We start from the raw sequence: 17,812 nt of genomic DNA on the forward strand, positions 1-17,812 counted from the left end.
GCCCCTGCAGCCATTCCCAGCCAGGGGAGGCATTCGGGAAGCCCCCATGCACTGCCCCCCACCCTTCTGCCCCTCAGGTCCAGGTGCCCCAGGCAGGCTGTGCCTTTGTCCCCACTGTCACCTTTCTCCATGCTCGGGGGTGTGGCCCTGTGCCAGGACACGGGTGGCCCTTTGTTCCCCAGTCTGAGGGGGTAGCACAGACCCCGAGGATGCCAGGGGTGTTTCCCCAGGCTGGGTGTGTGCCCAGTTGTGGAGGATTTGGGGCACTCCTGCATCTGAGTGCTCTGGCTTTGGAGGCCGTTGACCAGTAGGGCTGTGGGCTATAGGGACAGGGGGCTGTGGGGCTGGGGTCTGTGGGGACGGGGACAGTGAGGATGGGGACACTGGGGATGAAGGCTGTAGGGTGGACACAGTGGGGATGGAGGCTATGGGTTGTGGGGATGGGGGCTGTAGGGACAAGGTATGGTAGGGCTGGGGGCTCTGGGGCCGGGGCTGTAGGGCGGGCACGGTGCGGGTGTGGTGGTGGGGCTGGGGGGCTGTAGGGGTGTCCTGGTGCAAGTGTCACGGTGCGGGTGTCGCGGTGTGGGTGTCACGGTGCCGGTGTCACGGTGCGGGTGTGGCGGGGCGGGCTCGGTGCCGGTGTCGCGTTGCCGGTGTCACGGTGCCGGTGTCGCGGTGCGGGCTCGGTGCCGCTGTCGCGGTGCCGGTGTCGCGGTGCCGGTGTCGCGGTGCGGGCTCGGTGCCGCTGTCGCGGTGCCGGTGTCAGGGTGCCGGTGTCACGGTGCGGGCTCGGTGCCGGTGTCGCGGTGCCGGTGTCACGGTGCGGGCTCGGTGCCGGTGTCCCGGTGCCCGTGTCGCGGGGCGGCCCCGCCCGGCGCGGCGCGGTGCAGTGCGGTCTGCCGGCCGGCAGAGGGCAGCAGCACGCAGGGCGCGGGGGGCGTGGCCTGGCGGGGCGTGGCCTGGCGGGGGCGGGGCTTCGCGCGGCGGTGAGCGCGGCGGGGGCGCGGGGACGGGAGGGACCGGAGGGACCGGAGGGACCGGAGGGGACCGGAGGGGACCGGAGGGACAGCGGGGCCCTCGGGGCCGGGATGGGTGGACGGTACCGGTACGTGGTGCCCGTGGGCCGAAGCGGGCGGTGGCGGCGGGGCAGGGCGGGGGCCCGGGCGTGGGAGGCGGAGAGACGCGTCCGTCCGCGGGGACGGAGACGGGGACAGGAACGGGAACGGAGGCGGGGTATGGTGGCAGCACCGAGGTGTCGGGGGCGGTGCTGGGGTGTTGGTGCTTGTGACAGAATGCCGGTGCCGGTGTGTCGGTGCCAGTGCCGGTGTGTCGGTGTTTGTGGCCGGTGTGTCGGTGCCGGTGGCAGTGCTGGGTTTCTGTGGGTGTACCGGGGTGTCACTGGCAGTGACGAGGTGTCGGTGTGGGGGTGTCAGTGCCCATGGCAGGGTTCCAGCGTTGCTGTTGGAGTGTCGGTGCCACCCCCGGTGGGTGTACCGGGGTGTTGCTGATGGTGGGGAGGTGGCAGTGCTGAGGTGGCAGTGCCAGGGTGTTGGTGCCGGGGTGTCACTGCTGGTAACAAGCTGTTGCTGACAGTGTTGCTGGTGCTGGCATGTCAGTGCGGTGCTGGGACATCAGTGCTATGACAGGATGTTGGTGACAGTGTCGGTGCTGCTGAGGTGCTGCTATTGGTGCCTGTGATGGGGTGACTGTGCTGGTGCCAGGGCGTGGGTGCTGGTGATACAGTGCAAGTGCCTGTGACGGGGTGATGGTATTCAGGCTGCTGGTGATGGTGTTTGGGGTGCTGGTGCTGGTATTTAGGATGCTGGTGCTGGTATTTAGGATGCCGGTGCTGATATTTAAGGTGCCAGTGATGGTATCAGGGTGCTGGTGCTGGTATTTAGGATGCTGGTGCTGGTATTTAGGATGCTGGTGCTGGTATTTAGGATGCTGTGCTGATATTTAAGGTGCCAGTGATGGTATCAGGATGCTGGTGATGGTATTTGGGGTGCTGGTGATGGTATTTGGGGTGCTGGTGCTGGTATTTAGGATGCTGGTGCTGGTATTTAGGATGCTGGTGCTGGTATTTAGGATGCTGGTGCTGATATTTAAGGTGCCAGTGATGGTATCAGGATGCTGGTGATGGTATTTGAGGTGCTGGTGATGGTATCAGGGTGATGGTATTCAGGGTGCTGGTGCTGGTATTTTTTAGGGTAACGGTGCTGGTATTGGGGGTGCCTTGATGGTGCCAGTGGCAGTGCCAGGGTGCCGGGTCACTGAGGCCGTGCCCTCTGCCCGGCAGGACGGGGGCGATGGCGTCGGACGAGCGGCTGGCCCGCTTCCGCCAGGCACACCTGAACCCCTTCAACAAGAGCCCCGAGCAGCCGGAGCGCCCCGACGGAGAACCCCCTGCCCCAGGTGCTGCTGCCCCCCCCACGCCCTGCCCCACGGCGGGCTGGGCAGCCAGGCCAGCCCCCCACGGCACCCCCAGTTCTGGGGGTGGGTTCGGCCCCCCTGAGACCCCCCCTTTGCAGCCCAGCAGCCGGATCCCACCCCCGGGGACCCCGAGGGCGCCCTGGACCTGGGGCTGGCCGAGGACCACTTCTCCCGCCCCGTGGTGAGTGGGGAGGGGGTCGTGGGGATGGGGGCAGACGGGGGGCCCGGCTCACCCTCCTCCTCCTCCTCCTCCTCGTCCTCCTCCTGTGGCGGTGCTGGCAGGGGCTGATCCTGGCGTCGGACGTGCCGCAGCTGCGCCGCGCCATCGAGGAGTGCAAGCGGCTGATCCTGGCGCTGCCCGAGCACTCGGAGCGGCAGAAGGACGCCGTGGTCCGGCTCATCCACCTCCGCCTCAAGCTGCAGGAGCTGAAGGTGGGGCTGAGGCTGGAGCTGGGCCCAGAGGGGCTCTGTGGCTGATGCCCATCCCTGGAAGGTTGCACCTTAGAGCAACCTGGGATGGTGGAAGGTGTCCCCACCCCCGGCAGGGGATGGAATGGGACGGCCTTTAAGGTTCAACCCGAGCCATGCCGTGATTCTTTGGTTCTCTGACCCCCCTTTCCCCCTGCAGGACCCTGGTGAGGATGAGCCCAACATCCGCGTGGTCCTGGAGCATCGTTTCTACAAGGAGAAGAGTAAGAGCGTCAAGCAGATGTGTGACAAGTGCAGCACCATCATCTGGGGGCTCATCCAGACCTGGTACACCTGCACAGGTGGGTCTGGGACGCGCCCTCCACGTCCCTGCTTGCCCCATCCCCTCACTGACACCCGGCTGTGCCCCCAGGCTGCTACTACCGGTGCCACAGCAAGTGCCTGCCGCTGGTGAGCCGGCCCTGCGTGCGTGCCCAGGTGAGCCACCAGGCCGAGTACCAGCTCAGCATCTGCCCCGAGAGTGGGCTGGACAGCCAGGACTACCGCTGTGCCGAGTGCCGGGCCCCCATCTCCCTCCGTGAGCTGCTCCTGGGGGGCTGGGGGGCTCTGGGGGGCTTGAGGAAACCAGGCTGGGGGGCTGCAGGGGCTGGGGGGCTCTGTGGGGTTTGGGGGGTGTAGGGCTGGGGGGGTCATGAAGCTCTGTGGGACTGAAGGATGAGGATGAGGGGAGGTGGGAGCTTGTGGGGCCGAGCTCCCTCGGGGGGGCTCTGTGGGGCTGGGGGAGCTGCTGGGGCTGAAGGGCTGTGGGCTGGAAGCAGCTGCAGGTTTGGGCTGTGGGGGCTGGGAGTTCTGGGGATCTGGGGCGTCCCCAGGCGTTGCTGGGTCACGCACAGGGCGTGGGGCGAGCAGAGAGCAGGGCGGTGCCAGTGCCAGCCCCATGCCAGCCCTGTGCCACCGCAGGGGGGGTGCCCAGCGAGGCCCGGCAGTGCGACTACACCGGCCTCTACTACTGCTCCAGCTGCCACTGGAACGACCTGGCCGTGGTGCCCGCCCGTGCCATCCACAACTGGGACTTCGAGCCCCGCAAGGTGCCCCTGGCGTGGGGTGGGGGCACCCTGGGGTGTCACCAGAGTCCCTTGGGACAGTGGCCTTGGGTGAAGGCCAGCTGGGGGGCCATGTCCTTGTTCATGGGGGTCCCTGGGAGGTGCATCAGTGGGTAGAGGTGACTTGGGAGCTGCGTCCTTTGTCATGGGGGTCCCTGGGGACATGTCCCTTGGTAGAGGTCACTTGGGGGATCCCATCCTTGGTCTTGCATGTCCCCGGGGACCATGGCCTTGTGTAGATGTCACTTGGGGGACAACGCCCCTTGTCATGGAGGCCATGTCCCTGGTTATGGGGGTTGCTGGGCAAAGATCACTTGAGGGGAAGCCATGTCCCCAGGGCCGTGTCCCCAGGGCCGTGTCCCTGGCAGGGGTCAGTGGGCGGTGGCAGCAGGGCTGGCAGGTGCTGAGGGTGGCCCTGGTGGCGTTGGGCAGGTGTCACGGTGCAGCATGAGGTACCTGGCACTGATGGTGTCACGGCCGGTGCTGAAGCTGCGGGAGATCAACCCACTGCTCTTCAACTACGTGGAGGAGCTGGTGGAGATCCGGGTGAGTGCTGGGTGTGGGGAGGACACCCCACAAGGGCAGGGGACACCACAGAGGGCCTGTGCAGTGAGCAGGAGGGGGGACCCCAGTGGCACCCACTGGGTCCCACAGAGAAGAAGCAAGGTGGGGTGGGCAGTTTGGGGCAGAGGGTGCCCAGACTGTAACAGGGGTGAAAAAAGACCCAATCTGGTCTTTTTCTTGTCATGCTCCTGTCTCCATCCCATTAACAACCCTGTCCTCATCCTCATCGTCATCCTGCCCCTACCATTGCCCTTTTCCCTATGGTCCTATTCCTGTCCCCACCTCTGTTCCCGTTCCTGTCCCCATTGCTGTATTTGCATGCCATCCCTGTCCCCATTCCCATCCCGTTCCTGTCCCCATTCCCACCTCTGCCACCGTGTCCCCCGCAGAAGCTGCGCCAGGACATCCTGCTGATGAAGCCCTACTTCATCACCTGCAAGGAGGCGATGGAGGCGCGGCTGCTGCTGCAGGTCAGGCCTGGGGCCAGGGCCAGGCGTGGCAGTGGTGGCCACACCGTGGTGGCAGTCACACAGCAGTGACAGTCACACAGTGCTGGCAGTCACACAGTGCTGGCAGTCAGACAGTGGTGATGGTCACACCTTGGTGATGGTTACACCTTGGTGATAGTCAGACAGTGGTGACAGTCACACAGCAGTGGCAGTCACACAGCAGTGGCAGTCACACAGCGGTGGTGGTCACACCGTGGTGATGGTTACACTTTGGTGACAGTCAGTGTTGACAGTCACACAGCAGTGACAGTCACACAGGGTGACAGTCCCAGTGCCCGTTTGCCCGCAGCTGCAGGACCGGCAGCACTTTGTGGAGAACGACGAGATGTACTCGCTGCAGGACCTGATCGACATCGAGGCCGGGCGCCTCGGCTGCTCCCTCACCGAGATCCACACGCTCTTTGCCAAGCACATCAAGCTGGACTGCGAGGTGAGCCCATGCTGGGGGGCAGAGCCGTGGGGAGACCCCCGTGGGGCCAGCAGAGGGCTGGCAGGGTCACCGTGGTCACCTGCTGCTGCTCCCCCAGCGATGCCAGGCCAAGGGCTTCGTCTGTGAGCTGTGCCGGGAGGGCGACGTGCTCTTCCCCTTCGACAGCCACACCTCGGTCTGCGCCGACTGCTCGGCCGTCTTCCACAGGTACCGACACGCTGGGGCGGGACGTGGGGACGTGGGGGTGGCAGGGGGTGACCCAACACTGTCCCCACCCTCCCCAGGGACTGCTACTACGACAACTCCACCACCTGCCCCCGGTGCGCCCGGCTGAGCCTGCGGAAGCAATCCTTGTTCCAGGACTCCGGCACGGAGGCGGAGCCCTGAGGGGGGGTCTGGCCCCATTGTGGGGTCTCAGGCCCAAGACTGCCCCCCACTCTCCACGGGGCTCTGGGATGGACACAATCAGCCCAGTGGTGGCTTGGGGACTGGGGTGGCCCTGGCTCTGGGATCCTCTGCTCATGGACATGGCAGCGCTGCCGGGAGGGAACCGCTGCTGGACCCCAGCCACTGCCGGGAGCGTGGAGAGCCTCACCGGAGGGGCCAGGATGGGGTTAACGGATCCGGGAAAGGCCCACAGCGGCTCCTGCCCTCCCTGCCGGAACCGGGCTGCGGGCCGGGATGGGCGCAGGCCGGGGCCGGCGCTGCCCTGTCCTGCAGTGACGGTGACAGTGACAGGAACTCAGCCCCGGCACCGGGACGGGACCGAGTCCCTCCCACACACGATACTGGGCTCTGGTCCCTCCCCGGCCCACGGCACCGCCGTTACCGGGGCCGAGCCCCGGCGGGGATGCTGCGGGATCTTCCCCGGGCTGGGGCGGGCGCGGGGTGGAGCCGCTGCCTCCCTTCTCCCCGCTGGTTCCTGTAGCATTAACGAGCCTCTCTGCACAACCCAGCACTCGTGTCCCTGCTTCGGGCGGCGGCGGGGGCACCGGGGGCACGGGCGGAATGTGCGAATGCGCGGGGGTGGCAGCTCGGGAGCTCCCGCCGAGGCTGGGGCTGCCGGGGGGAGCACCGGCACCGGGCCGGCCCCGGGCCGGCGCCGCCCGGGGAATAGAATTGCGCTGCGCGACGTTGTCGGGGATGTGCCGGTGTCCCGCCCATCGAGAGTGGCCGCGGCCACGCCGCCCCGGTACCCGGTGGAGCCGGGCACCCCCCTTCCCAAGGTGTTCCGTGCCCCCGGCTCCTCCCGCTCCCCCACGCGGCGGCGCAGACGGGCAGAGGCCGGCGGTGGGTCGGTCGGTCGGTTTTACCGGATCACAGCACTGCTACATCAGAACCGGGCGGGCACCGGCACCGGCCGCGCTCCATCGGGCCGCGCGGAGCCGTGCGACCCGTCCCGTCCTGCCCCATCCGCCGCTCCCGGTAACCGAGGCCGTGCCGCTCCCGGGGGCCGGCGGGGCCGGCCCGGTTTTCCCCCGGGGCCGCGGGCCACCGGCTGAGGGCAGCCCGGTACGTCCCCGCCGCGGGGCTGGGGCCGCCTCTGCCCTCCGGGCGGGCTAACGGGAGTCCTGCGCCCGGGGACGGGCTCCATCGGTACCGACGGGACCAGCACCGGCGTATCCCGGTGTCCCCGGCGGCTTTGGTCCCTACGGCTCCCGCGGGCGCTCGGCGGGCAGGAAGGCGTCCGGGGGTCCCGGGGGTCCCGGCGGCAGCTCGGGGTCACTCAGGTGCTTCTTGTCCCGGCCCTGCTCCCGGGCGCGGGTCCAGGAGGGCGAGCGCAGGTACCCGGCCCGCGGCGCCGCCGGCGGCTGCAGCCCTGCGGGACGCACGGCCGGGGGGCCGGTCAGCGCCGCACCGGCACGGGCGGACAGGCCGGGACCGGCGGCCCCGGACCCCCGCTCACCGCCGGGCGTCTCTCCGGCCGCGTTCTCCTCGTCGGAGTCGGCGAAGACCTCGGCCAGCTCCTGGTCTGACATATCCGTCAACTCCGTCAGGTCCAGCAGGTCGAAGTGCACCTCCAGCGAAGACACGCTGCTCAGGGGCTCTGCGGGCACCGCCAGGGCTGGGGACCCACCGCTGTCCCCACTGGGGGAGGCGGGGGTCTGCTGCTTGGGGAGCTGGGGGCGGGGGGACCCCTCATAGAGGGACTTGAGGGGCGACCGTGACTGGCTGGGGGCTAGCAGGGGACCCTAGGGGTGTCGGGACCCCAGGGACAGGCAGGAGACCCCAGGCGATGACAGAAGACTGGGGACGGGCAGGACACCCCAAGGGCCGGCGGAGGACACTCGGGGATGGGCAGGAAACCGCGGAGCAGACCCGAGGTGCTGGGGACAGGCAGGTGATGCTATGGGCAGGAGACATCCCAGGGACAAAGCAGGGGACCTCAGGGACAGGCGGGGATGGCAGGGACAGGAGGGACCCCAGCTCGGGGCCTCACTCACGTCGGCGCTCGGTGACCTGCAGCAGGCCGGCGCTGGGGATGGGGATGCCCCCCTGCTCCTCGGGGACTCGGGGGGTCTCCTGGGCCGGCCCGTGCGTGGGGGTCCCTGCGGGGCGCTCCGGGACCAGCGGCTCCTTGCCAAGCTCTGTCACATCAGCACCTTCCGTGTCAGCGAGGGCAGCTCCTTTTGGGGCCCCCGGCGCTCGCGGGGTGCCCAGCTAAGGGGCTGGGGACAGCAGGAGCCCCGGGGAGGAGCGGGGGGCGGGCAGAGCTGCCCGAGACCCTCGTGTCGGAAGCTGGCAGCCCCCGCCCCGCGCCCCCCTCCCCGCGCAGCCCCTTTGTGTCGGCGAGACAAAGCGCAGGCTGTGCGGGGCCGGACAAGGGCGGATTGTGCTGGGACTGGCCCCGCGAAGGGCCGCAGGGACCAGGCGGCCGTGGCACACGGCCACGGCCCTGGCACAGCCCGTGGCACACGGTGGTGGCACAGCCCGAGGCTGTGGCTGTGTCTCGGGGCACTGGGGCTGGGAGGAGGCTCTGTGTGCCCAGGGCAGCGCGGGGGACACAGCACCCTGTCCCCTGTCCCCGTGAGTGCCAGTGCCCTGGCAGCACGTGCCACCGCCAAACCATGCCACCACTGAGCTACCGGGTGACACGGCACAGGGGTGGGCATCGCCCCCCTCCCACCAGGATGGTGACAGCGGGGCACGGTCAGAGACCTCCAACCCAACGGGGAAAGGGATTTTCCTGCTGCTGGCGGGCAGAGCGGCGGGACAGCGGCGGGACAGCAGGGGACAGCAGGGGACAGCAGCCCTCTGCCCCCGCGGGGGGATCAGGCACCCCGCGCTCACGGTGCGTTCCCCCGGGCCGGGAAAGGGGGTCCTCACCGCGCTCCAGAGCAGAGCAGATCCCCCGGGGCGGACACGGGGGCTGCCTGCCCTTGCCCGCTGCCGCCGCCGTGCCCCGCGCGGTGCCCGGCCCCGGTGGGTGCCACTGTGCCGTGTCACCGTAAGGAGCACGGCCCCTGCCCGCACACGCCCGCACGCACCAGGGCGCTGGTCCCGGCTGCAGAATTCCCCTCTGGCCTCCGCCTGCATGGTCCCGCCGCGCCACCGGCCGCGCCACCGGCAGTGCCACCGGCAGTGTCACCGGCCGCGCCGCCCGCTCCGGCCTGGGCTCACCGGCTGCCTGGCGGGAGCGGGGCCGGATCAGGGATCTCCCCCGCACGCCGTGTGCTGACTCACGGCAACCGCAGAGCCGGGCAGCCGCCGGTACCGGCACCCCACGGCCCCGGGCACCCCACGGCGCCCGCAGCCCGCCCCGGCGGCACTGTCCCCCCACGGGCCCGGTGTCCCGCCGCTCCCCCGGTGCCGCGGCCGGGGCTGCCCCGTGCCGGCGGCTACGGCACAGCCGTGGGCGGGCCACACGCGGGAGGGACGGGCGTGCAGGGCAGCTCGGGCACCGCCTCTGGAGCCAGGTGCAGCCCCCCCAGAATTCTGGGCCCCCTCAGCTGCAGCAGCGCAGCCACCTCCCGGTCCCCGAGCCCCGCCGCACACCGGCGCTGCCAGCGCTGTGCGGGATGGCTGCGAGGCACCCGCTGCTCCCCGCGTCCCCGGGGCACCCCAGGGTGCCTGCACGTCCTGCGAGCACCCTACCGCTCCTCTACACCCCCGGGCACCCCGCTGTGCCCCCGCAGTCCCCGGGCACCCCGTGGCAAGTCCAAGTCCCCGGTGCCCGCCCCTGCTCCGCCTGGCCACACGGCCACCCCACTGCCCCCCCCGGTCACCGCACTGCACCCCCACCTCCTGCGAGCTGCCCCCCAAGTCCCCGGGGCGCTCCAGGGCTCCCTCCGACCCCTGAACACCCCCGTGTCCCCCCAACATTCCCTGGGTACCCCGCTGCTCTCTCCCTCCATCCCCGGCTCTCCCTGCACAGAACCCCCGCGATGTCCTGCCCGCGCCCCCCCAAATCCCCGTCCCCCTGCAGCCGGGCACCCCCAGCTCGGCCCCACGCCCCCTTTGCGCCCCTTTGCGCCCCCCGAGCAGCTCTTCCCGTGGCACCCCCGCCCTACATCTCCCCGCCCGCCCCGCGGGGCCCGGCCCGGTTCCACGGTGATGGGCGTGCCGGTCCGAGCCTCCCCGCTCTGCTCCCCGCCCTCACCTCCGGTGGCGACCGCCGCCGGAGCCGCCATGGGCCGGGGTCGGGGCTGATGCCGGTGCCGGTGCCGGTCCGGTGCTGGGCGGGCCCGGTGCCAGCCCGCAGCCCGCACGGTCCTGCCCGCCGCGGCGGGGGCGGGGACACCGGGGGCGGGGACACGGGGATGGGAGGAGCCGAGGGGCGGGAGCACCGGGGGGACGGGAGAGGGCGCGGAGGGGACCGGGAAGAGCCGGGGGGGGAGCACGGGGACCGGGGGTGCAGCGGGGACCGGGGGATGCGGGAGCTGAGCCGGGGGACTGCAGCTGTGGGGACCGCCCCGGTCACAGCGGTGGGCTCGGGGCTGGAGGAGCCGGGGCCGGGCACAACGGGACCCCCTGGGTTTGTCCCTCCAGTGCTCCCCGAACTTCCCCGCCCTCCCGGTTTCCCCCGAACCGCTCGGTTCCCCCGGTCGCCCCGTTCCCTCACACCGCCCCCCGCCGCTTCCTCCCCGCCCGGTCCCTGCGATGTCCCCCCGCTCCTTCCCGGTGTCCCCTCCCGGTCCCCTCCCGGTCCCTCCCGGTCCCTCCCGGTCCCTCCCGGTCCCTCCCGGTTCCTCCCGGTCCCTCCCGGTCCCTCCCGGTCCCTCCCGGTCTCTCCGGCCCCGCCCCCGTTGCCATGGCGGGGCGGGGCGTTGCTAGGGGCGTGTCTTCACCCCGCGCCGCTCTCGCGAGATCTCGCTGCTCTCTCGCGGGATCTGCCGTCCGTTGCCCGGAGACGCCGGCGCCGCCGCCATGGTGAGAGCGGAGCCGGGACCGGGCCAGGACCTGGCCGGGGGGGAGAACCGGGGCCGGGGGCAGAGCTGCGAGGTCCGGCAGCGGGGCTGTGCAGGCAGGGGAGGGCGGTGGAACCCCGCGCTCCCATGTCTGCCAGCCCCGTCCTGTGCCGGCCCGCTCCCGGTGCGGAGCCGCCCGGTGCCGTGCCCGGTGCCGTGCCCGGTGCTGCGGTGATGCCGCTCAGGCGTTCCTTTGGGTACGGGCGTTTTGTGCCCAGGGCTTCACGGAGCTGAGTCGGCAGTGGCAGCGCACGAGTCTCTCGCAGGCCGCTCCCGGTGTCGCCGTTGTCCCCGGTCCGTGCCGGGGGAGCCGCGATGCTCGGGGCGTGCACGGTTCCTCCTCGCTCCTTCACCTGCCGTGCTTGGCTTTCTGTCCTCAGGCACCCAAAAAGAAAGCGGGGAAAGGGCGCAGAGGCCCGGCGGTGGTGGATGGCCTGGCCCCGGAGGACATGAGCAGGGAGGAGGTGAGCGGGGCCCGGGGAGGACGGGAGGGACAGCCGGGGCCCCCGGCGTGGCGCCGGGCCCGGCTCCGGGGACAGCGGCTGCACGGGGTGACGGGCCCGGCAGCCGGGCTGTGCCACCGGGGCCGCCGGTTCCTGCTGTTGTGGCAAGGAGCAGGCTCCTCATCCTCCCTCTGCGCTCCAGCCCTGTGTTCTGGGTGCTGCCAGGGCCGTACCCGGAATCTTGGAGCCCCTCAGGACAAGAAAGAGGGGCTGGAGCAGGCCCAGAGAAGGGAGTGAAGCTGGGGAAGGGTCCAGAGGACAAGGAGGGGCTGAGGGAGCTGGGAAGGGGCTCAGCCTGGAGCAAAGGAGCTTCAGGGGGGACCTTGTGGCTCTGCACAGCTCCTGACAGGAGGGGACAGCCGGGGGGTCGGGCTCTGCTCCAGGAACAGGGACAGGAGGAGAGGGAACAGCTCAGGCTGGGCCAGGGCAGGCTGAAGTTGGGTATTGGGAAAATGTCTTCTGGAAAAGGTTGTCCAGCCCTGGCCCAGGCTGCCTAGGGCAGGGGTGTAGTCCCCATCCCTGGAGGAATTTAGGAGTCGTGTGGATGTGGCACTTGGGGACCTGCTGGAGAAACAGTTAAACTTGATTTTAGAGGCTTTTCCAACTCAAACAATTCCATGAGCCAGAAGTATCCGAGCACCTGAGTGTTGTGACAGGTAGAAGAATTATAAAAGAAAGGCCTCATAAAACCAGGCCTGCTCTGTTAAACTAAAGGTGTGCAGCTAGTACTTTGCAAGTTCCCATGCGAAAACAAACTCGGAATGAATAGTTTGCTAACATAACAGCCTATTCTTGGGTGAAAAATAAGTGCACCTGCATAAACATTAGATCTATTCCATGACAGCCCACAAAAGAAAAATGCAAACAGCCTGAACCTTAGTTCATACACACAAATCACCTTCTGACCAATAAACAAAGTGGTAAGAAAACTACCACTAGTAGATATTGCACATGAGATCTGTGAAAATAGTATGAAATGAGTTATGTGAATAAAGACTGGGCTTTTCCTACATGAAGAAAATGGAGCCTCTCTCATTTTATTCCAATACCTGAGAATGCTGTTACCCTGCCAGGCAGAGCCCCATCCTGGGCAGATGAGCTTTTGTGACTGCTTTTCCAGAAGCTGCTGGGTTGGTCAGGGACCTGCACAGCTCCACAGCGGTGACAGCCACCACGTCCTGCGGGTTTGGGGCGTGGAGTGTCCGAGGGCACTGCCCAAGGCCTCCCTGCCCCCTTGCCTTGCCTTCACAGCTGCTGGAGCACATGGCGCGCCTCCGGCAGGAGCTGGAGCGGGAGCGGCAGGAGCGGAACTCCTTCCAGCTGGAGTGTAGCAGGATCCAGAGCTTCTGGGAGATCACTCGCCGCGAGCTGGAGGAGAGCAAGGCGGAGCTGCGGAACCGGGACCGCCAGATGGAGGAGGCGGAGGAGCGGCACCAGCTGGAGATCAAGGTGGGGCTGGAGGGCTGCAGGTGAGGCCTGGGCAGCTCTGAGGAGGAGAGGAGGAGGAGCTGGGCGGGATGTGATCCAGGAATGTCTCACCAGCATCCCTGGTGACTCCTGCTGAGCCCCTCGCCCGGTCTCTGGCCTGTCCTCAGGTGTACAAGCAGAAGGTGAAGCACCTGTTGCACGAGCAGCAGGAGAACCTGACGGAGCTGAAGGCAGAGGGAGTCCTGTCCCTGAGGCGGGCCCAGAAGGATCACTGGGACCAGGAGCAGGAGCTGTGGAAAGAGAAGCGCTCTTTGAACATAAAGCTGAAGGGGCAGGAGTTGGCCAATGAGGCAGCCATTACAAACCTCTGCCTGGTATGTCCCTGGCTAGGCTGGAGCCTCCTGTGAGGTGCCTCATCCCCAGCGTGGGAGCACGGGGGGGATCTTGCCTCCCTGACTCTCTGTGGGGTGAGATGGGATTTCTGGTGCTGGAATGGGGAGAAGGGATTCCTGGGTGACCCCTCTCCCACAGTGGGGAGCTGTGAGAGCAGCTGGAGAACCCACAAGCCACTGTTTGCATCAACGTGGGATCAGAATCCTTTCCCAAACAGCAGGGGGGAATCCCTGGGCATGGGCTGGCTTGGGATTTGGTTGTTTCTTCCAACACGGAGTTTCTTCCTCACAGAAACATGAGGAGGAGATGGCCCAGCTACGCAGCAACTTTGAGCTGCAGACCAAAGGTGAGGGCATGAGGCAGATCCCACAGGATCATGACAGGGAGAGCTGCTTCTGGTTCCCAAGCAGCACCTTGAGCACATGGGGGCAGGTTCTCCCCAGGTCTGGCCATTTTCCCCTTCCCTGTTCTGGTCATTTTTCCCGTCCCTGTTCTGGCCATTTTTTCCTCCCACTTCTGGTCAGCTTCCCACACCTTTTGGCTGATCTCCCCCACTCAAGGTTCTGGCCAGTTTTCCCCACAAGTTCCAGCTGGTTTTCCTCCCCAGATCAGTCTAGTTTGCCTTTTAGTTCTGGCTGTTCCCTCCCAATTCCAGCTGGTCCCAACCCACACAGTTTTGGCAAGCATTCCCTCAGTTTTGGCTGTTTTTTCTCCCTCCCCCATTCTGGTCACTTTTCCTCCTCAGTTTCAGCCAGTTCTTCCCCAGCTCTGACAATTTTCCCCCAGAGATGGAGGCCAAGTACACCAGGAAGATGCAGGCACTGCGGGATGAGATGGACCTGCGGAGGAAGACGGAGATCCATGAGCTGGAGGAGAGGAAGAACACCCAGATCAGCGAGCTGATGGGGAACCACGAGGGGGCTTTTGGTGCCATCAAGAACTACTACAACGATATCACCGCCAAAAACCTGACACTCATCAAGCTCCTGAAGGTATTGCCCGTCCCTGTGTCACCCCTCCACCCAGGCACTGCTCCTGCCAGGGTGTCAGCTGGGTCTGGCGGTGCCCAGCTGTCAATGTGGGTGCTGCTGGTGGCCTGTACCCTGGCACACGAGTGGGGAGGGTGTCCTGAGGGTGTGGGGCACTCTGAGGGGCTGGGCAGCTCCACGAAGCAGCACTGGTGTTCCCAAGAACAGGAGCAGGTGGAAGACCTGAGGAAGAAGGAGACTGTCCTGGAGAAGGAGAAGGCAGACGTGCTGCGCGAGAACAAGGGGCTGGCAGAGCCGCTGCAGGAGGCCCAGGGGCTGGTGGCTGAGCTGCAAAAGAAGTTGGTTCACTACCACAGGGACAAGGAGGCCCTGATGGTCAGTGGCTAGCCCTGTCCTTTCATGGGCTCTTTCCTGGAGCGAAAACACTCATCTCTGCCCCTTGGTGTGCTGTGATTGCTGGGCAAAGCAAGTCGTGTTCTGCTTACTGTGTATTTGTGGGATCTCAGGTGGGGATCCAAAGAGAGACTGGAAGGGAGATCAGCCCCACTGCAGGGCGTTTGGTGTGAGTGCTGCCTGGTTTTCTCTCTGCTGCTCACTCTCCTCCCTTCCCAGAACACATCTCCAACACTTCCCAGACAATCCTGTGCTCTTTAACCCTCCCTTCCCGTTCACAGAACTCCAAAGCCCATCTGAAAATCACCCAGAAGGAACTGAAGGACCTTCAGTGGGAACACGAGGTGCTGGAGCAGCGGTTCAGTAAGGTGAGACCTGCAGGCAGAGCTGTGCATCCCATTCCCTCTCCAAACCTTTCCAAACCCTCTGCAGAGGACAGGGCGTGGGGCTCAGCAGAGGCTGTGCTTAGCCCAGGGCTTTGCAAAGCTAATCCAGAGTCGGGTGAGAAGCGCTGCTCCCAGCAAAGCTGCTCCCAGCAAAGCTGCTCGCAGCTCCAGCCTCTCCCACGGTCAGCAGACAGGCCTGGCCTTGTCCTTTGCTGAGCAATCATGCACGCTGCAGCGGGGCCCCGGGCTGCGTGGGGCAGAGCTGGGACAGGGGGCATTGCCACAGCCCCTCCTTCTGCCCTGTGCCAGGGTTGCTCCCTCCCGTGCTGGGGTGCTCGGGAAGAGCCCTGCAGAGTAGTGCTCCCCCCACTAACCCAGATAAATCTTCCGAGGCAGGAGAGAGCTCATTTGCAATTCGTAGAAATCCCCAGGAATATGAACATTGATCCGAGGCCTCATTAACAATCCATCATTAAGACAGCGCCAGATTCAGAGCGTTCAGAAATAGGCTTTGGAGGAGAGACTGTGTCCTAATTAGGACACTTATTAACTAGCTGTAAGCCAAGGACTGCTGCCAGCTGTGGGGATGAGAGGAGAGACCCCCGTGTGCCGGGGGCCCTCGCTGGGGTCTGAACGAGTGCTGCAGGGAGCCATGGGGGCATTCCATGCCTGCAGGGGAGGAGGAGGAGGAGGGAGAAGCGCAGGTGCTGCACCATGGAGGGAGGGAGGGAGGGAAGAAGGGAGGGGGGGAAGCTGTGGCGCAGCACCTGCCTTCCCTGTGGGCTGCAGGTGCCCTGGGGAACGGCCGGGCCGAGCTGCTGGACCAGTTTTGTGCCGTGTTGGTGCTCCACACCACTGTGCAGACCCCCGTGTCCCCTGGGGTCCCGAGGGTGCTGTGACACTGTGCTGCCTCCCGGAGCAGGTCCAGGAAGAGCGAGACGACCTCTATCAGAAGTTCACTATAGCCATTAACGAGGTGCAGCAAAAAACGGGGTTCAAGAACCTGCTCCTGGAGCGGAAGTTGCACGGACTCCTCACCCTCCTGGAGCAGAAGGAGGTGGAGCTCAACGAGGTCGTTGCAGCCTCCAACCTCGACCCCAGCGCTCTCTCCTTAGTCTCGCAGAAGCTGGAGGTACTGGGGCCCGGCGAGGGCTGGATTTGGGGGGCAGAGCCCACTGTGGGGTGCCCGCTGCCCCTGGAAAGCGCCAGTCCCCATCCTACATGGCTGTAGGTGGCAGGTGGCACGTCACTGGTTCCCAGCACTTCAGGGCCACGTGTAGTGCCGCGGGGCACTCGGCTCTGCCTCGGGAGCGGGGCGCGTGGGTGTCGGAGTTTGGCACTGATCTGTCCCTCAGGTGGGGCCTGTTCTGAGGAGCATGGCCGCAGGCTCCATGGCACTGCCACACAGCCAGCTGACTGCCAGCCTGTCCAGTGGCACCCAGGGGCTGTGTGCAGGGGGGGCTGCACCTGGTGAGCCTCGCTTGGCCATGGGGACGGCGCAGACAGGATCCTGGGGCTCTGCGGTGTCTGCCGTGCTAAAAATACCTCTGCAGAGAGCCTGGAGACCCACATTCCTGCTGCAGCTGGAGCCAGGGAGCAGCGCTCGCTGCGGGTTGGGCACAGACACAGGGAACGAGGGCTCCGCCACCTGGTGCCCTCCCGCTTGTCCCCAGCCAGGTCCCTGCTGCAGGGGGAGTCAGGGAAGCTCTGGGGTGCTCTGGGATGCATACCAGACCTATGGGACAGGCAGCGGATGTGTCACCTCCCAGCAGGTGGAAGGAAAACACATTCCTGGGATGGCCTCACTGGCGTCGGGCTCTGCTGCAGCTGCTGGGGTCGCTGAATTCCTCCTCTCAGCTGCCTCGGGGAGCCTGGCTCCCTGTAATTCCCGCGGTGCCGCGGCGGCAGGGTGGTGCTGCTGGAGCAGGTGCTGCCAGCACTCCCCACGCGGCCGGGCAGACCGGGATGGCTGTGGTGTTCATCCCTGTCCCTGCCCGGGGCTGGCTGTCCCTGGCAGTGCCACTCAGAGGGGGCAGGGTGGTGGCCACATGCCAGGCCGTGCTCACAGCAGCTCCTCCGTGTGCTCTGCCACGCCACACCCGCTGGTGGCACGGCCAGCGTGTCCCCAGGGCTGGGCAGCGCAGCCTCAGCCCAATCTCCCCTTGCAGGATGCGCTCAATTCCAAGAATGCCACCATCCAGGACCTGCAGCTCCAGCTGGCCAGAGTCTGCAAGGTAGGGGCAGGGAGGAATCCTGGACAGGTTTAAGAGCCATGTGGATGTGGCACTTGGGGACAGGGGTCAGTGCCAGCCTTGGCGCTGCTGGGGGACCCGTTGGACTCGGTGAGCTTAGAGGCATTTCCAACCCAAACGATTCTGTGACTCCATGGCTTTGGCTCAGGGTTGGAAATGAGCCTGGGGGTGCAGGGAGCTCTCCTCTGCTGACAGAGGGGCTGACAGGGAGCCTTTCCTCACAGGCACACAACGACATGCTGCAGACCTTCGAGGCAAAGCTGACAGCCTTTGGCATCCCCCTGGACAACCTGGGTTTCCAGCCACTGTCCTTCCCCTTCCCGGGGCAGGAACTGGGGCAGGGCCCTGCTGGACTCGTTTCAGTGCCCACCTGATGCTGGCAGCACTGAGGGTCCCACTGGCACACTGGCAGTGGGGCTGTGCTCTTTTCCTGCTCCGTGTCTTTTTACAGACCCCCGTGAGCATCTTCAGGAGCCTCTCCTCCCACGGGGAGCCACAGCTGGAGGGGTCCAGGCATCTCACCCACCCCACCAGGCTGCCCCTGGGGCTACCTCTGTTCCCACAAAAGTGGAAGGAGATTTTTTGAGACAAA

General features: G+C 66.6%; 3 protein-coding genes across 6 annotated transcripts; 2 read left to right on the forward strand and 1 right to left on the reverse strand.

The window, feature by feature from the left end:
* The first annotated feature begins 935 nt into the window (after positions 1–935).
* Positions 936–6,423, forward strand: DEF8 (differentially expressed in FDCP 8 homolog). Of its 3 annotated transcripts, none has more exons than XM_085590007.1 (12): positions 936–986; positions 2,300–2,415; positions 2,532–2,614; positions 2,716–2,865; positions 3,062–3,203; positions 3,275–3,439; positions 3,823–3,950; positions 4,398–4,511; positions 4,919–4,999; positions 5,328–5,468; positions 5,566–5,675; positions 5,753–6,423. In XM_085590007.1, exons 2-12 carry the CDS (start codon positions 2,310–2,312, stop codon positions 5,853–5,855), a joined length of 1,323 nt encoding a protein of 440 aa, XP_085446133.1. In that variant the 5' UTR covers positions 936–986; positions 2,300–2,309; the 3' UTR covers positions 5,856–6,423. The 3 variants fall into 3 exon arrangements, with proteins under 3 accessions (XP_085446133.1, XP_021382586.2, XP_085446134.1); XM_021526911.4 differs by having other exon boundaries at positions 977–1,105; XM_085590008.1 differs by lacking the exon at positions 936–986 and adding an exon at positions 1,214–1,233.
* A 665-nt stretch (positions 6,424–7,088) lies between these two features.
* Positions 7,089–9,091, reverse strand: DBNDD1 (dysbindin domain containing 1). Of its 2 annotated transcripts, XM_021526916.2 has the most exons (4): positions 8,957–9,091; positions 7,913–8,056; positions 7,375–7,515; positions 7,089–7,287 (listed from the first exon to the last, which is right to left on the reverse strand). In XM_021526916.2, exons 1-4 carry the CDS (start codon positions 9,003–9,005, stop codon positions 7,118–7,120), a joined length of 504 nt encoding a protein of 167 aa, XP_021382591.1. In that variant the 5' UTR covers positions 9,006–9,091; the 3' UTR covers positions 7,089–7,117. The 2 variants fall into 2 exon arrangements, with proteins under 2 accessions (XP_021382591.1, XP_085446136.1); XM_085590010.1 differs by having other exon boundaries at positions 7,089–7,515.
* Positions 9,092–9,853: 762 nt separating this feature from the next.
* On the forward strand, positions 9,854–17,812 carry DRC4 (dynein regulatory complex subunit 4). Its single transcript, XM_085589149.1, has 12 exons — positions 9,854–10,393; positions 10,975–11,073; positions 11,257–11,340; positions 12,631–12,828; positions 12,975–13,181; positions 13,492–13,546; positions 13,987–14,192; positions 14,397–14,564; positions 14,864–14,950; positions 15,891–16,100; positions 17,137–17,202; positions 17,445–17,812. Exons 1-12 carry the CDS (start codon positions 9,854–9,856, stop codon positions 17,592–17,594), a joined length of 2,070 nt encoding a protein of 689 aa, XP_085445275.1. The 3' UTR covers positions 17,595–17,812.

The sequence above is a fragment of the Lonchura striata genome, chromosome 11 (assembly GCF_050655825.1).
Source record: "Lonchura striata isolate lonStrDom1 chromosome 11, ASM5065582v1, whole genome shotgun sequence".
In the NCBI taxonomy this organism is placed as follows: Eukaryota; Metazoa; Chordata; class Aves; order Passeriformes; family Estrildidae; genus Lonchura; species Lonchura striata.